At 46.6% G+C, this 17,922-nt stretch overlaps 1 protein-coding gene across 4 annotated transcripts in view; it reads left to right on the top strand.

Moving 5' to 3' along the window:
* LOC147429499 (UDP-Glycosyltransferase superfamily protein) overlaps nucleotides 1–17,922 on the top strand; it is a 99,780-nt gene that overhangs the window by 24,449 nt on the left and 57,409 nt on the right. For all 4 annotated transcript variants that reach the window (XR_015185884.1, XM_086495769.1, XM_086495771.1 and 1 more), the window contains 2 exons: nucleotides 9,243–9,298; nucleotides 9,377–9,511. Coding sequence is in view for 3 of the 4 variants with exons in the window: in XM_086495769.1 (XP_086351895.1) it covers nucleotides 9,243–9,298; nucleotides 9,377–9,511 (191 nt within the window). In the remaining variant the exon portion in view is untranslated. The remainder of the gene's footprint in view (nucleotides 1–9,242; nucleotides 9,299–9,376; nucleotides 9,512–17,922) is intronic.

Consider the following 17,922-nt stretch of genomic DNA (forward strand, 5'->3'; position numbering starts at 1 on the left):
GACGAAAATACAATAAACCATCACGAATGAGATAGTTGCTTGGCCCTTGGGAAGCAAGAGCCTGCAACCATTGCTTACCAAACTCGGAATCCGTATACTGGTTCTTCATGTTGTCGAAAGACACACCCTGAAGAGAAACTGTGGACCTTGACTCAATAGCCAAAATCTGTCCTTTGCGACTTAATGCATCTACAACAGGGTTAGCTTTTCCAAGCACATACTCAATCAAACCTTCAAATTGCTCAAAAAATTGTGACCATCGTGCTTGGCGATCACTCCAATGTGCACTAGGCATAGATTGGAGCCACTTGAGGGCTTGGTGATCTGTGCGAATTGTAAACTCTCTATCATGAAGAAAATGCTTCCAATGCTTAAGAGAGTGAATGACCGATAAAAGCTCTTTATCATACACTGAATAGTTCTTTTCTGCACTATTGAGCTTCCGACTAAGGAAAGCTACTGGATGACCATGCTGTTGAAGCACAGCGCCTATGGCGACATTACTCGCATCCGTCCATACCTCAAAGGGGTCATCCCAAGAGACAAGGATGAGACATGGCGCTTCTGTCACCGCAACCTTGAGAGCTGCGAAAGCCTCAATGGCTGCCTTGGGTAAATCCACGCGTTGACGACGAGTTTTTACCTCTTTCAAAACATCAGTCATAGGTGCGGCAATGCGTGCAAAATTCTCTATGTGTGAACTATATGCTTGACATAAACCAAGAAAAGAACTCACATCATATGCAGTCTTGGGCAAATCCCAATTATTTACCTGTTCCACCTTCGCCGGGTCTAGCTTGACGCCTTCTCCAGAAATGATATAACCTAGATAAGTAACTTCAATGAGAAAAAACTCAGATTTCTTAGATACAATGTACAATTGATACTCATCCAAACGGGTCAATACCCTTTCTACATCCTTTTCATGTTGTTCCCACGATGCAGAAAAAATGAGAATATCATCAAGAAAGATGGACACACATATACCAATCATATCGTCAAAATGGCCTACCATGAGACGGTTAAATGTACCCACAACACCTGTCATCCAAAAGGCATAACCACATACTTCCATTGCCCTTGCTCTGTGCGAAAAGTGGTCTTGAAGATGTCGCCTTTGAATACCCTTACCTGATGGTATCCACTTTTGAGATCAACCTTACTATAGACCTTCGCCCCATTGAGCCTATCAAGGATATACTCAATGCGAGGCATTGGAAACTTGTTCTTGACGGTCATCTTGTTGATGCCTTGTAATCAACATACAAACGAGACGAACCAACACTAGGATGTATGAATCCTCTAGCCACCAACTCCTTGAGTTGCCGCTCTAACTCTTCTTCCTGCGTCTTGTTCAAACGGTAGGTGTGACGGCCCGGAGGTTGGGCGCGTCATGGAAACGGTGCTCTGATACCAAGTGTGACGGCCCGGGGGTTGGGCGCGTCACGGGAAAGGTGCGTGGTGGGCGCGTCTGCCTTCAAAGGGTCCGGCTCGGATCGGGACCGGCTCGGGTCAAGTTGTGTTTGCCTTCAAGAAGCCCGGCTCGGGCGGGACCGACTCGGGCGGGACCGACTCGGGTCAAGTGGGGGTTTGCCTTCAAGACGCCCGGCTCGGGTCGTGTTGTGTTTGCCTTCAAGAAGCCTGGCTCGGGTCAAGTGGGGGTTTGCCTTCAAGACGCCCGGCTCGGGCGGGACCGGCTTGGGTCGTGTGGGGGTTTGCCTTCAAGACGCCCGGCTCGGGTCGTGTTGCGTTCCGTGGGTCGGCGGCCGTGGTGTGTTCCGAGGGTCTTGCGTTCCGGATCCCTAGCCCCACGTAGCCTCAAGCTCCCCCGCACTCACGGAGGGTCATAGCGTGCCCTGGGGAACCTTGCGCGGAGCCCCCACGGTGCACGAGTGCGTGGAGTGAGGCTAGCGTGTCTAGGTGGGGGGTCCCCTCCCGTGGCCGTTTCGGGAGGCTCATACCCCTTATATACACCCCCGGTTGAAGAAAGTTCGACATCCTCGTCGAACGAAGGGGAAAAAGAGAGCTTGGCTATGCATGGGCCAAAGGTCTAAGGGGTGCATATAGTGCAAAGTGCGTGAAAACTGTACCCGAAAATGCAAGTAGATAGCATGCTTTGTTTTTGGAGTTTTTGGAATAAAGTGTGTGTATTTTTGTGGGTTTTGGCAGAAGGCTGAAAAATGTATGCGTTGAATACCCAAGTAGAATTCCCCATACTTGAGCATTCCCCAAAAAGGTAACCCGGGGTGCGCGGAGCCACCTGCTGCGTTGGCCCGCGCGGAGACTTCTTTGAAAGCCGAATTTGGAGTAAAGTCCGTCGCAATGCAGCCCTTGCGAAGTTGCAAGGAAACTTACCGTCATTTTGACGCGCGTTGTAGACTTAGGCTGACACCAGCTTTGGTTTCCAATCGCTGAATCTTGAATTGGGTAAGGTTACTTGGTTAGATGCAGTCTTTAGGTTGAAGTAGCTTTGGTCGTCATGACACCATGAAGGCTTTGGCTGAATCTTCAATCGTCAAACTGATCCTAGTTGGTCCCTGTGTGGACCTCATTTGGCGGGCTAGCTCGGTGCCCCTTTGGTCTCTTGTACACTTGAATGGGTCATGTAGTAGTATGAGTGGCGGGTCGTAGGTTTGCCCGTAGCCTCCCCCCTCCTGGTTTGGCGAAACTGAGTGACGGGTCGTAGGTTTGCCCGTAGCCTCCCCCCTCCTGGGTTTGGCGAAGTGAGTGGTAGCAGTAGCTGGACGTAGTTTTGCCCGTAGCCTCCCCCCTCCTGGGTTCGGCGAACTGAGTGACGGGTCGTAGGTTTGCCCATAGCCTCCCCCCTCCTGGGTTTGGCAAAGTGAGTGGTGGGTCGTAGGTTTGCCCGGAGCCTCCCCCCTCCTGGGTTTGGCGAAACTGAGTGACGGGTCGTAGGTTTGCCCGTGGCCTCCCCCCTTCTGGGTTTGGCGAACTGAGTGACGGGTCGTAGGTTTGCCCGTAGCCTCCCCCCTCCTGGGTTTGGCGAACTGAGTGGTAGTAGTAGCGGGACGTAGTTTTGCCCGTGGCCTCTCCCCTCCTGGGTTTGGCGAAGTGAGGAGTAGTGGTAGCGGGACGTATTTTAGCCCGTGGCCTCCCCCCTCTTGGGTTCGGCAAGGAGTGGTTGTAGCAGCAGCGTTGGCGGCCCCGGAGGTTGGGTACGTGCCGTTTTGAGTCCTGGAGCCTCCCCCTTCCTTGGGTTCAGCGTGGTTGATTTCCTGAAGCTCTGATACTGAGCTCTGATAGTAGGGAGCCTTATTGACCGGCTGTGCTCCCTCCTTAAGCTCGACGCGATGGTCCTTTGGCCGCTTGGGTGGGAGACTGGGTGGAAGATCATCCTGCAAAAAGAGATACTTAAATTTGGTAAACAAAGCTGAATACGTGTCTGGAGCCTGAATGCTCTGGGTAACTGGAGCAACATAGATGAATGCCGCTTGTGCTCCTCGTCGTAAATCACGCTTTACCTGCACATGAGAAATGAGAGGCAAAGAATGCAGACCCTCCTCAGCACGAACGATCATGGGAGAGTCACTCTTGGCATTTAATGTAAGAGTGTTGTCCTCCCAATCAATGAGAGGGTTATGCTCACGAAACCATCTAATGCCCAAAAGCATATCACATCCTGAGAGAGGAGACACGACAAATTTTCTACGGAAAGCATCTTGTTGAACTATAAACAACACATCAAGGCACTCTTGCGTGATGAGAGAGTCCATACCGAGAGCGAAGCCCGACACCTCAAGAGGAGATGTCTGACTAACCTCTAGGCGGGCTCTCTCTACAAGAGAGGCACTAATCACATCATGCATACTGCCTGAATCAAACAATATGACAAAACGTTGATCCTTTACATGACCATAACACTTCATGAGAGACTCATCAATGTGTGTGTCAGAGACATGAGAAGATTCAGCTTGCTTCATTAAAGTGCTTGTGGTTGCTGTGGGTGCCTTAGGTTCTTTAGGTGGGGTTGTCTTAGGACAAGCCGCTTTAATGTGACCCTTGACGTGACATTGATAACAACGACCTTCCTTAGCATAAATGACTTGTTCTTCTGCCGTTATGTATCCTCCTACAATTCCTTTTGCGGCTTTTTCATCAGGGGTGAGTTTGAGTGAGTTTAGGTTTAGCAGGTGTTTTAGCTTTACCCTTAGATTCATTGTTAGAGTTCTTTTCGGAAGAATTAGAGGAAGATTGGCTAGAAGAGTTACCGTTCTTACCATTCTTACCGTTTTTACCGTTCTTACTATTATGAGGGTTCTTAGAAGTCTGGGAGGTACTTTGAGACGACTTATTTCCCTTGGGCTTTCCCTTGTGCTTCATCTCTTGGGAGAGAGCAATTGCTACTGCCTTGTTGAGATCCGCGGGGTTGAAGACTTCTACATCAAACTTGATATATTCATCTAACCCAAAAAGGAAAGCCTCTTTGCGCTCATCATCCGATTTGCGTAATTGGGTGCCGAGATGCAAAACACGGTTAGAAAAGACATGACCGGCATACCATTCTACTTGAGGCTGCACCAATCCTCTTTCAACCGCGCTAGGTACTGTGGTGGCATAAACCGCGTCTTGAGCTTGTCTTGGAAGTCAGCCCAATTGAAAGAAAGGGGCGTGCCTTCCTCGGCTTCCTCTAGGTGCGCGGTCAACTGTGCCTCTTGCCATGCGTGGTACCAATTAATGGCATCACCGGCAAGGTACATAGGTGCCATAAAAAACCTTGCTATTACTTGTCTTCTTAGTTGTCGCAAAATAAGCATTAAATTGATGCAACCAAGAATGAATAACACTAGCATCCATCTTACCGTCATACTTGCTGAAGGTCAACTTCTTGGTGACAGGGTTGTTGGAGTCCGAATCTCGGCTTGCGCTACTTGAGGAACCACCAACATCTTTGGCCGGCTCGGGTTTCGAGGTGAGAACCTGTTGGACCAACTCTTGCATGCTTTGGTCTCTCTACGCCTCACGCTCTGTCTCCAAGGCCGCTCGTCTCTCTTCGACCGCCTCTTTTCTTGGTTCGGCCGTCAAGCGCGCTTGCTCACGCTCACACTCAATAGCTGCCTGTCTTTCTTCGGCTGCCTCTTTTCTTGGTTCGGCCGCCAAGCGCGCTTGCTCACGCTCACGCTCACGCTCAATAGCTGCCTGTCTTTCTTCGGCCGCCTTTTTTCTTGCTTCAGCCGCCAAGCGCGCTTCCTCACGCTCAGGCTTCCTCACGCCTTTCTTTCTGCTTTTCTTTCTTTTCGTTCCTCGGTTGCCAAGCGCGCTTGCTCACTCTCGCGATCCAAGGATGCCTGTCTTTCATGGATTCTTGTCTTTCTTGGCGGTCCCGTTTCATGGATTCCTGTCTTTCTTGGCGCTCACGCTCCAAGGTAACGCGTTGCGCTTCTTGGTGTAACATCATGTCCATCATCGATTTGACCAAAGCTTCCATAGGATTCGGTGCAATCCTTGGCGTAGATGGGGAGGGTCAGAAAAACCTCCTGGTGGGGAAAATTCTTCTTCGCCACTGCCATGCTCATCACCTCCATGCGAAGTATCCATTCCGCTTCATGGTAATGACCATACACTCAAGTCTTGGGTTCTTGTGGGTCTTGGTTCTTGGGTTCTTGAGTCTTGAGGTTCTTGAGGTTTTGGAGTCTTGAGGTTCTTGAGGTTCTTTTCTCGCTTGCAATCTGTGTTAGAGAAGGATCTTCTCTTACTCGAGCTCTACTCTTTTCCGCGGGCGCACCCCTTGGCGGCCTTGCGCTCACACCAAGGTTGCTTTTTCCCACCTCAAGTCGATTGGCCGGCCGCTAATTGCACGGTTCGCTCTCAATGAGTGAAAAGAGAAACAAGGGGAGGTTGGACAAGCCCTTTTTTCTTGGGTTTCTTGTCACTCTTCAAACACACACGATTAGGAATTGACATGCCCAAGTGGACTTGGGTTACGTGCGACCGCAACAAGCAAAAAAATTTCTTGTGGTTCTTTCCTTGAGTGATACAGAACACTGCCAAAGCTTTGATACCAATGTAAGGTGCAACGGATGTGAATGTTGAACTTTGCTCAAGATGAGTGCTGCGAACTGTGCTCAAGGTTCCTTTTACTTACGGAAGGGAGAGCCTTCCTTTCCTTTAGTGAGAGAGTGTAAATGATCACAAACAAAGTGGATAAACACTGTGAATGAAGGTGCTGAGACTGAGAGATAGAGAGAAGAATACGACACTAGAATGTTGTCAAACCCTCCTCCGAAGGCTCCACTCTCTATGGCGAGAGCGGTCTACTATTGATTGCACAAACTCTACAATGCTTTGGATTTGTCGACGCTATCGACGATGATGAGGATGACGACGAGACGGGCTAAAATCTGAAAACGCTAAGGGCTGAAATCTGCAAATCTTTATTTGCTGAATTCTGACTCTATGTCGATGACGACGGTGACGACGATGCGCCGAAAACGCAGATGCTGAAATCTGCGTTTTTCGGGTTGAATCTGCAAACCTATTGGGGGTTTTGTTGCATGCCTGACATGTGTCCTATTTGCTTTTAGGTGTAACGGTAAGCTTGTGTGTGTGTGTGTGTGTGTGTGTGTGTGTGACAATTTTCTTGAAGAGAGGGAATGAAAGAGAGGTAGAGATGTGCAAAGGGAGATAGAAAGAGAAAAGAATGACACTGGATGGGGTCACAATCAACCCTCTCAAGGGCTCCCCACATTGTTGCAGATGTGGTATTTGTTTTTGATTGCGTAAATGCAATCTACAGACATGCAACACTTCAAGCGTAGAGTCTATTGACTTGAATGGGGAATGTCGCCGCGGTAATTGTTCAAGATGAAGCACCTCCGGGGCTGATTTGATACACCTTTGGATCGGTCTCGATGAGGGGTTGCTGATGGCCACCAAGGGGTAGATCTGGGGCTGATTTACACTCCCGATATGAGAGGAAACAAGGCCTGAAATCTGGCTGCAAAAATGCAGATTTGGCTGCCAAAATGCAGGATCCGTCGCGTAAAGTGGGGCTGAGAACGCAGCTCTTGATGGAGCAGATGATGGGCAGCAATGGGAGCACTTGACGCCACGAGGGAATGGGTTGCCGAAGGTCCGGGCTTCAGCGGAGAGGCTAGCAGTGACAGATCCGGGCCTATTCCGGCAAGGGAAAGGGCTGAAATCTGAAAACACTGGACTGAATTGCTAATCCAGGGAGTGGCTCGCTGTGGAGTGCCAAAAACACCAGGCTTGTAGCTGTTGCGAAAACGCTGGGCTCATTTGCAAGCTGGTGCAAAAACACTGGTTAATCTGTAACGCTCCCAATTTATGAGAGAACGCTGAGGAAGCTGCTCCTTTTATAGGACTTTTGACCAAGTGAGGAAATTTAGATTAGGTCGGTAAAAATGTGCAAATGTGCGGACATGGGCGATAACTCACTGCTTGGTGAACCATTTGACGAACCGATTGGATGGACGTGCTCCCCTAACCTAGACGTACATGCTCATCATGTCAAATGCCTACCGAAGTGTAGTAACATTTGTCAAAACGCTTGTACAAACCATTTATGCAAGAGGGTTCCAAAATTGGAAAACCAAATGTATAGGACTCGTCCGGACATACAGGTCCTGCGAACAGGCTCACAAAATTGCAAGTACTAATCCTCCTAGGATTCTAGACTCTCCTATCTAGGCACGTGACACTCTGTCTACTCTTTGGTCTCATAGGTCATTTTGGCCTTTAGCAGAGGTTAATAGAACATTTCATTTCATTTCATTTGTGTGTGTGTGTGTGTGTGTGTGTGTGTGTGTGTGTGGATAGATCTTTAAGGTCTCTTGGGATAGTTTCCTACGACGTTAAAACTCTCTTCTTCTCTCTCTCTCTCTCTCTCTCTCTCTCTCTCTCTCTCTCTTTGTGGATAGATCTTTGAGGTCTGTTGGGATAGTTTCCTACAACGTTAAAATTCTCTTCTTCTTCTTCTTCTGTCTCTCCCGCTCTCTCTTGGGAACATTTCCTAAGCAAAGAACCAAAGAACTAATTAATAGAGAGAGAGAGTCGCTGTGTTAGTGTGATGTATGATCTTTGTGTCATATTTGTCATCCACTGCGCTTGACATGCATGGCACTTCACTGTAGCAAGGGTGCCCCTCTTTGATGGTTTGTCTTCATCTTCTTCATTGCTTCTCTCTCTTTGTAATCTACTTCTTCATCTGCAAGACGATGGTTTTGCTTCCATGTTGCAAGTTTGCTACAAAGCCTAGATCGGATGGTCCATAGAGGAACGATTGATAGAGCTTTGATACCACTGTAGCTTGCTGGCACCACATGGTAGGTGGTAAACAACTGAACTTGAAACATAACTGTCAACTTCTAAAACCATTGGACACGAGAAATCTCCATGAGAGAGAAGTTCCCCTCGGAGATGATTTGCCCCCAAATATCCCCCCTTGGCGGTATATCTTTATTTGTATTAATTTTGGCAAAGTATACAATTTGCTTGGAGAGCCCAGTGCTCAGCCCACTCTCAGAATTTAAGCTACAACTGGCACAATGGCACTTATTTGTGCTTCCGACTGCAAAAAGCATAAAAAAAAACTGCTTATGGCTCAAAAGCAAGTTGTTGACTTCTGTTTTTATAAACAACTGGCCAAAAAGCACATGTGGGCCGCTGCTGCGGCATCTATTGGCATCCCCACAGCTCCCCAAAAATCGCGTTACGATTTGCGGCGCACTTCCACTGCAAACTGGGCGTTCAAGCTGCAGCCTGTCCACTTCTGGCCGTGATTCTACCATAGGATCATTTTGAGATATAATGGTTTCACAAAAAACATCAGTTACTGCCGCGTATGCAATACATCGTGATCTGGGAGAAGCAAATGTTTCGTAATGAGCATTTTATAATCAGTTTTGGTTTAGTGGAGGTTCATTGTCCAAAAGAAAGGTCAACCCTTTTGGTTGAATTAGCTTGTCTTAAATGATATGATACTTTGCCATTTACAAAGCTTGCACTCATCATTGCTCATCAAGCAAGATTTGGTACCACAAAGCATTCAGCAAGATGCTAGCATGCATCTTTTGCTGCAATAAGCCGGCCCTTTTCTTTTTCATGTTTTGTAACCAAGCAACATCTTTACCAATGGGAAGTTACTTTGGATAGTATGATGCAGATAGTGATTCTCAACTTGGGTAAAATGCCCAGCTAGGCATTTTTTGTTTTGGGGCAGCCCCATTTGGTTTTGACATTGGTTGGTTTGTGACAAAACACAGGAAGTGAACCTCATCCAGATCTACTTCATAATCCTCAAATACATCTACATTTGATGGTACATCAACTTGTGTTTTTCCTGCCTGTTACTTTATTCAAATGCAAATTCGTTGACGAATGTCTTTTGACTGGACAGCATCCTCCAGGTTTTCAGGGCTTACCAAGGATCTTGTATTTGGTGGTATTACCGCTAAAGCTTCTCCAGCAGTTGTCAACACTAGTCTGGGTGTTATTTTTCCGGATTTCTGCCCCTGATTTCTTTATAATTCAGGTAAACTGACTTGGCTTGTCGTTTTATTTGCGCTTAAATATATGGAGGATTTTGATGTCTGTTGTCTTGGATGCTACCTTTCTTTTAATTGAGTGCTTGCAATCTGAAAACCATGTTGTAAGGGCAAAAACAAAAGAAATTTACTAGAATAGATTTGAAGAATGTTGTTTGGAATAGATTGAAAAGAGTTACAGTAAAAGACACAGAAGTGCTTTAATGTGAGACTCGGAGGGACTGCCAATCTAGGGGACAGCTCTCACAGCCTTCGCAGTGTTGGCTGGTCAAGGTTGATGGCGACACGCCAAGACTGAGAGCAAAAGACCTGTTGAATGCAAAGAATGGCAACCTGTCACAACCTCACGATGATGACGAACGTTGTAGTAGGGTGCAGCAAAAGTAAGATGGCATGATGGACAACCTGATGGGTCAGCTTTTGCTGACGGTAGCTCATATGGTTGCAGTGGGGGCTTATGTTACAGCGCCGCAGTAGCAGCACAGCGGCACAGACTGGGTGCGCACACATGAAGAGGATGCGGGTGGGCAGGCTGGGCTTGTGCACAGAGGAAGGTGTTTTAGCGCGTAGAGGTAGGGTTTCATCAGTGGGGAACCACAACCGCCCCCCCCCCCCCCCCCCCCCCCCGCCCCCCCCCCCCAAAAAAAAAAAGAAAACAGAAAAAAAGGAACCTTTTCTAAGCAAAGAGCCAAAGAACTTTGTAGTAGCACAACCAAGCAAGAAAGGGGTGTTTGGATTAGTGTGATTTCTGATCTGTGTCACATTTATTGTTTGCTATGCCTGACTTTGGTATCAAAGCTTTCATTATTGCACCAACCATAAGCCAAGTGCTTTTTTCTCATGTCTATGAGTGTAGGCTTTTAGTGGATCCGCAAGGAAGACTCTTCTAACTTTCAAAACTGAGGACCTACCATTGTGCGTAGGATTGTACATCTCATCTTTAGTGTAGGAATAGCGAACTCTGTATACTAGGTATTATAGTCGTGGTTCGCTTGCAAGGCGGTAGATAGTTCCTTGGAACGAAGACTGTTACCACGTCATTCACTGGAGTTTTCTCTTGCATGGTTGTGACTCTTAGCCGCAATTAGCCCTCCTCCACCTCCTTCCAATCCGATGGAAGTCGTGATAAAGATGATGGCGCCACAAGAGGAGTCCCGTTGACAAGAGCTTTTGGAGGCAGCTGAGTGTGACGAGAGGTGTTTGGCGATCGAGGCAGAGATCTGCAAGCAGGAGCACATTGTTGAGGTTGTCACAAAATGATGACGTGGCATGTCCACCCGGAAAACGGACAGATGTCAAAGATTATTAGTTGTTCCAATTTATAGGGTACCCGGCCCTGGGGACACTAGAATAAGTAAAAAAGCTAAATCGTGTGGACGTGCTGACGTGGCAGGGCTGTACGGATGCTTCTGCGTTTTCCGTTGGTTGCAGAAGTGGCACTGTATGGAATTCTGTGATTTGCGCTGGCAACTTTTGGCTCTAGTTTTTGGACCAGATGCTTTTGGAACTTGTAGCTTTTCATGTGATTGCTTTTGGGGCTCTGCTTTTGAGGCAACCCTTGTAAGAATAAAAGAGCCCTTGGGGCCTCACTCTGCAGGGCATCTGGATGCAGAGTCTGAGAGCAGAGGCCCCTCGGGAGTTGTACTTGGCAATGATTAATGATAAAGAAATATCGAAAGGGGCGCCAGACTTTGGGGCCAATACCTTTGGGCACAGAACTCGTGTTTGACTCTCTCTCTCTCTATTAAAGTTCAGTGATTATGAAGTTTCTGTTCGTGTGTTGCTATTGATTTCTCGCTTGGAGTGTCCAAGCCTGTTACAGTGGTATCAAGCTTAGGAAGATTCTTCTTCTATGGAGGATCCGATCCCTTTTGCAGCGCACAGATTCTCGAGGAGAACACGATAAAACAGTCGAGATTTTAATCGTATGTGAAGGAATCCTCGTGTTGCGACCCCGGACTTATTAGCCACTCCCACCCTTACTTCATCGCGCATTGGGCATGCTTCCGTCTTCATCCCTCTCTCTTACAGGGCATAGGCCCTAAAGAACCTCAAATTACACATGGGTTCTTGCGGAGAATATGACAGAGATAACAGCTCTCGGTGGGTATGCAAAGAAAAGTTGAAAATTCGGTGCGGGAATTGAAGAAAAGAATGAAGATTTGGACAATTCTTGGCGGGAAAGTTTGCTAGAGTGGAGTACAAACGTCAACTGGAGGTTGACACCTGTGTGAAAAGATTGAGTCAAGTACTCTAAAGACCCAAGATTTACAAAACACCTGAAGAATTACCCGATTGATGAGATTTACTCGAGATGGCGAGAGTCCATTGATTCTCCTCCCAGATCGAAAGGAAAGCTGAAAGGACAGACGAATGCAGAAAAGCGGAACCTGTACTCGCAGAAAGAGCTGGATAGAATTCTTGAAAAGAAGAACCAAAGGACCACCAGAAGACAAGCCAGGGAATTCCAGAGCAATTGAAGAGCACGGAAGAAAAGAAAAGACGAAAGTCGGACTGGTACCAAACTTTGTGAGGATTGACCTTGATTAGATGAACGAAAGTACCGAACTTTGCAAAGCATGGGGAAAAGTGCCCGACCAGTAAGCCCTTTTCTTCTTTGATGGAAAAGCCAAGGCCAACTTCATTTCAACTGAATCGGCGGCTTGACTTGGTATTACGCCCAAGGAAATGGGGCCACAGACCGAGGCTGTTCTAGAGGCACCCGGACGGGATGTTGCCATTACACCGGTCATTGGCAAACTATGTTTGCATTGTCAGGGGTATTTAAGGCACAAGGACTTTTACATCATGCCTTTGGCAGGGTGTGACGTTCTCCGAGGAATCCCTTGGTTCCCCAAGAACAGTGCCGTGGTCGATTATAGGGCAAGGAAAGCCATCTTGAAGAATGAGAAGGGCAAAGAGATTGTACTTGATGTAAATCTGAAAGGCGAGTCTGTCTCACTTGATGAAATCCAGTCTTTTCTTAAAAGAACTGAATGATGATCAAGGTCAAATATGTCTGACCTCGAAAAGGAACGACAAGATTTTCTGTGAGCTCAGGCTAACTATTTTCCCTGAGGGCTTACCAGGCGAGTTGCCTTTTTCACGTCCCGAAAATCACACGATTGATTTGATTCCTGATAGTACACCACCGAACTGGCCACCTTACCGAGTTAGCCGAGCCCAAAATGAAGAAATAATGAACCAGGTACAAGAACTTTTTGAAAAGGGTCTCATCCAACCTAGCACTTCACCTTTCTGTTCACCGGTGTTGCTAGTACTAAAGAAAGATGGATCTTGGAGAATGTGCATTGATTATAGAGCTCTCAATAAAATCACCATCAAGAACAAATTCCCTATCCCAAGGATTGATGATATTCTCGACAGACTTCAGGGGTCCTCTTGTTTTAGCAGAGTTGATCTGAAGAGTGGATATCTTCAGATCCGAATTTGCTCCTGGAGATGTCTACAAGACAGCTTTCAGGACGTCTTTTGAGGTTGTCTAAATATTTGGTGATGCCATTTGGCCTTATGAATGCTCCAACATTCAACCATACGATGGATAGGATTTTCAGAGAGTACCGATCGTTTGTGGGGCACTTTTGTTGACGACATCATTGTCTTCTCTAAGGGCGAGACAGAGCACAGACACCATCTGTTACAAGTTTTCTAGACACTGCGGCAACATAAACTAGTTGTAAATGCGAAAAGAGCGAGTTTTTTTTTTCTTGCGAGAGAGAGACTTTCTGGGACGCATCATCTCAACGGAAGGTGTAAAGATGGACCTGGCCAAAATTGAGACCATTTGTGATTGGCCCGATTTGAAGAATGTTCATGAAATTTTAAGTTTTTCTGCATTTCTGCTCCTATTATCGGCGGTTCATTTGAAAATTTGCAAAGATAGCTTCTTTTTTGCATGTGTTGATTTAGAAAGGGGTTCCTTTTACTTGGGGACCGTCAGAGATTACAGCCTTTCAGACTCTCAAGGAAAAATATGACAACCGGACCAGTATTGGCTTTACCAGACTTCCAAAAGCCCTTTGACCTTTATTGTGATGCATGTGGTTGCAGTTTGGAAGCAGTCTTGGTGCAAGAAGGCCGGCTATCAGGACACCCATCGAGCCCTTGAAATTGTACAACAGTTTGACGCCGCCTTCTCTTGAGATCGGTTCACAGAACACTCCAAGGTGCGAAGGGTGGCATCTTACTTGAAAGGAACTACATAGACGTGGAGGTCTACTCTCTTGTTCTGCACAGAAGCACCTGCGACGTGGTTAAAATTCAAGAAAATTTTCACGTCAACTTGGATATCAGATGAATAGGAAAGAAATGTCACCATGGCTTGGTATCACTTGAGAATGACTATAAGAACCCCATGAACTCCCTTACTTCTTCCTCGACGTTATCTCGATCTTTTAGACCGGTAACTCTCACATGTACAACATGCGAGCGTCTCTGTTGTTCCTCCTCTAGTGTCATGTTGATGATGGCTGGTGTGGGGGTTGATGCCTCCTTCCCTTTTTCGTTCTTGGCGACCTCTATCCACTTCTTCGCTTCATCCATCTTCTTTTGTGTCTTGGTGATCACCATGTAGACGTCTTTGCTTCATGTTGCTTCTCATCCTTTTTGATCGCTTGCACTTGCTCCTTGATGACTTTGAGCTCTTCGGTCACACTGAGGGCTGAAATTCTTCTTCTTGGAGTTCCTCTTGTCTTAACTTCAGCCAGCTCTTTTTTAAGGGCCGATACCTCCCCTTTGAGCGCGTCGATTTCAGCCCGCATGTCCTCCTCCGCTTTCAATTGTTCCTCTTTGCTAGCTTGCTTTTGGAGGAAACCTGCCTTTTTCTCCCTCCAACCTTCCATCTACGCTTTCCACTGCTTCATTTCTTTTTCCATCCTTGTGAGCCGTTTGTGTGTGAGCATGAAAGTCGCCTTCAACGTCCTGGGGGGTGTTTTGTTGTGTGGAGAAGCCATCATCTTGCGCGATGATGTGGAGAGAGAGAGAGAGAGAGAGAGAGAGAGAGAGAGAGAGAGAGAGAGAGAGAGAGAGAGAGAGAGAGAGAGAGAGAGAGAGAGAGAGAGAGAGAGAGAGAGAGAGAGAGAGAGAGAGAGAGATGAAATGAAATGCTATATTATATTAACCTGTTCAACGTGTTCAAAAGGCCAAAATGACCTATGCGTCCTGTCCCCACTTGCCGTCCCGCCCTCTTTTTTACACTAAAAATCCATTTGAGCCCCATCTCCCGTTTCCGGTTCCCCTTCGCGGAATGTGTCCCTTGTGACTATGGTCTGGGTACAAAAGAACTAGAACAAAGATACTACTACTAGAATCCATCCTCATCTCCACTCTGGATGTCGAGGGAGTATGGTTCGAATCCTCTACTGTAGTCTCCATCGATGCTGTGTAGCCCCTCTCCTCAATCGTGGCCGTCTGGATCTCAGTAGCTCCAGGTCTGGTCGATGAGAGGGCCAATAGTGGGCGAATGAGTGTGCGCCGAGCTTTGCAGTGATGGTTGCTCCTCTGGCTGTCCCATATCTAGTGAAAATGAAATCTGTAATGTGTCTCTGGGACTCTCTCTCTCTATCTCTCCCCAGTAAAGTGTAGTAGATATAGCCCAAGACATCTCTGATCCTCATAAGTCATGACCCTAGAGAAAGGACCGAAACCCTCTCTGAATTAGCAGTGGAAACGGCCCCGTATCTCATAGTACATTTTGCAATGACATATGTAATGTAGCTCTATCTCTGGCTCTAGCTGGCATAAGCGGCATATCCTCTTGTCTGATGGTATCCCTTTGAATCTATTAGTCTCAATCTCCAGTTGATGTGAGGATGTGCGTATCTGACCAATGGCACACCGCAAACCATGAGACATATGTGTGTCCATGTAGTTGGGTCGAATCACAAACCCATCTCCTGTGAGGTGGAGAAGATGCTTTCTATAGAAAGCCATCTTCGTGCCCAACTCCTGTGGCGGCTCTATCCACGTCCTCATGGTATCCAGTTGGATCAGGTCGAATGAATCTAGTAATCTCCACTTGTGTACGAGAGTGCTTGAAGAGAGTACTGGAAAGGAGGCAGCCTGTCCATGGTGAAGGCATGTGTCTGAAACCATGATGTCATTTGTGCATACCAGCATGAAGTGTCCTGTCACAAATTGGTGACATGTCAAAGCCCTGAAGAATGGAGCCAACTTGCAGATCCTGGCCGAGGGGCTTAAACCCTAAGAAGAACAAGTAATAGAAGAAGAAGTCCTACCAACTTATGGGGACCCCGTCCGATGGGGCCCCAATGACAAAGGAAGTAAAATAAAGCAGGACCTACAAAAAAACTAAAAAATGATGATGTGGCTTTTGAGTTTTGAAGGCTTTTCACTGTAACTGCTTTTCAAGCCAAGGGCCTTTAAATATGAGGTTAGGGCTCATTCTCTGGCATGCTTCCTAGAGAAGGTGCAGAAACTGGAGTACCGGCTTGTACTGTGTTGATGCAATATAAAGAAATACCAAAAGGGGCCCCAAGGTTTGGGATCAATACTCTCTGGGGTGGAATTCCGCCACTCCGTGTCGCGTGTCGTCTCTATCTCTCTCAGTTCAGTTGTTATTGAAGTGCTAAAAGTCTGTTCAGTCTGTTCTTTTCTATTGGCATGTGGTGTCCGTCTTGTAACAGTGGTATCGGAGCATCAAGCATGTGCTTTTCTGAAAGCACACCAGTCCTACAAAAGAGCAGACAGAGCTATTAGAATTTTTACTTGAAGTATCTTTGGTCCCGACCCCGGACTTATTAGCCACTCGCATCCTTACTTCATCGCGCATCGGACACGCTCGTCTTCATCGCTCTGTCTTACAGGGCATAAGCCATAAAGAACCCAAGTCATAGAATTCATGGATTTAGCAGAATATTTGCAGTTTCTGCTCTAAGAGCTTCACGACATTCTTTCGCGGCATCCTCAACAGAATCTTCCAATGCTGCAAAGTTTTCAACAATTTTTGAACTACATGTTACCCCCTCTGATGCCCCAAGTGGTACCTATTGGGTTAAAGACCTAAATAACCCCTTTTTGTATATTTTTATACTTTGTCAATGTGAACCTGGACACATTTTTTTAAAGTCACTTATAATAAAAGTGGGAAAACCCGAAACTCACTTATTGAGTTTTCCCCAAAAATGTGAGCTCTCTCTCTCTCTCTCTCTCTCTCTCTCTCTCTCTTTCTCTCTCTCTCTCTGCTTCAATCTCTAGTGCTAGCTCTCTGCTGCTCTGTGCCTCCTGCTTCTTGTCCCAATGTTGCACTACATCGCGACACGCACCTACCGGTACCTTCTGCTTCGCGCTTTCAACTGGTATCAGAGTCCTAGGGTTTCAAAACAACCCTGCGCAGTCTGCTGGACAGCGAGTTAAATTTGCTCTCCCTCGTTGAATTTCGCTTCCATCGCGAAGCCCCTTGCTTCCGGGGTCGAAAAGATCACCAAAACTGTCAAAACAACCCAAAATAGGCTATTTTTAGGTCAAAACAGGTGATACAGGTCATTACAGGTCAAAACAACAATACGCAGGTATACCAAAGTTGTGGGATCACGTGTATTGATGTTTGTAGTGACAAATTGAGTGAAAAGCTGAGTACAGGTGCTTGAAATTGCACATTTCAGCTGAAATTTTAGATTTAGATTGTTTCATGTAAAGAAACTGTGGCTCTTTGTATGCAAAGTCTTGTAGTTGCTACTATTTGCTGAAATTTTCAGCCTATTGCATCTCCCTTGTATACACACTTGTGGTTGAATTAAGATGGCTTCTTCCTCTTTCGCATCTGACACTATAAGTTTGATGGAAATCAGACATTCGATGGTCAAGGCTTCGATCTTTGGCAAGAACGTATGCAAGGTATTTTTTTCTTAAAGGATTGTGAAGATGCATTGGAACAGAATAAGCCACCAGGTTTGTCTGACGAAGAGTGGGCCAGGTTAAATAAGAAGGCTATAGCCTACATCAAAATGGCTATCAATGATGACATTTTGATGGATATCAAGCGTTTGGAGTCTGCTTATGCAATGTGGCAAAAGCTAAAGTCCAATTATGAAAACACCACGCCTGTGAACCAGGTGCATTTGATGCGAAAGTTGGTGAATATGCAGCTTGATGACTCGAAGTCAGCTTCTGAGCATTTGAGTGCTTTTACAGGTGTGTTGAGTCAGTTGCAGGACAGTGGGCTTCAACAATTCGATGATAAGCTGAAAGCTATTTTCTTGTTTATGACATTCCAAGATACTTGGGAAACCTTGGTTGTCTCCTTGAGGGTCTATTCTCAATGAAGAGATTAGACGCAAGTCTAGTGGGGAAGGTGGTAGTTTTGCCTACAATGCAAGAGGTAGAAATCAAAAGCGTGATGCGGGCAATAGGACTCAAA

The sequence above is a fragment of the Adiantum capillus-veneris genome, chromosome 22, assembly GCF_014529385.1.
Source record: "Adiantum capillus-veneris isolate H3 chromosome 22, ASM1452938v2, whole genome shotgun sequence".
Lineage (NCBI taxonomy): Eukaryota > Viridiplantae > Streptophyta > Polypodiopsida > Polypodiales > Pteridaceae > Adiantum > Adiantum capillus-veneris.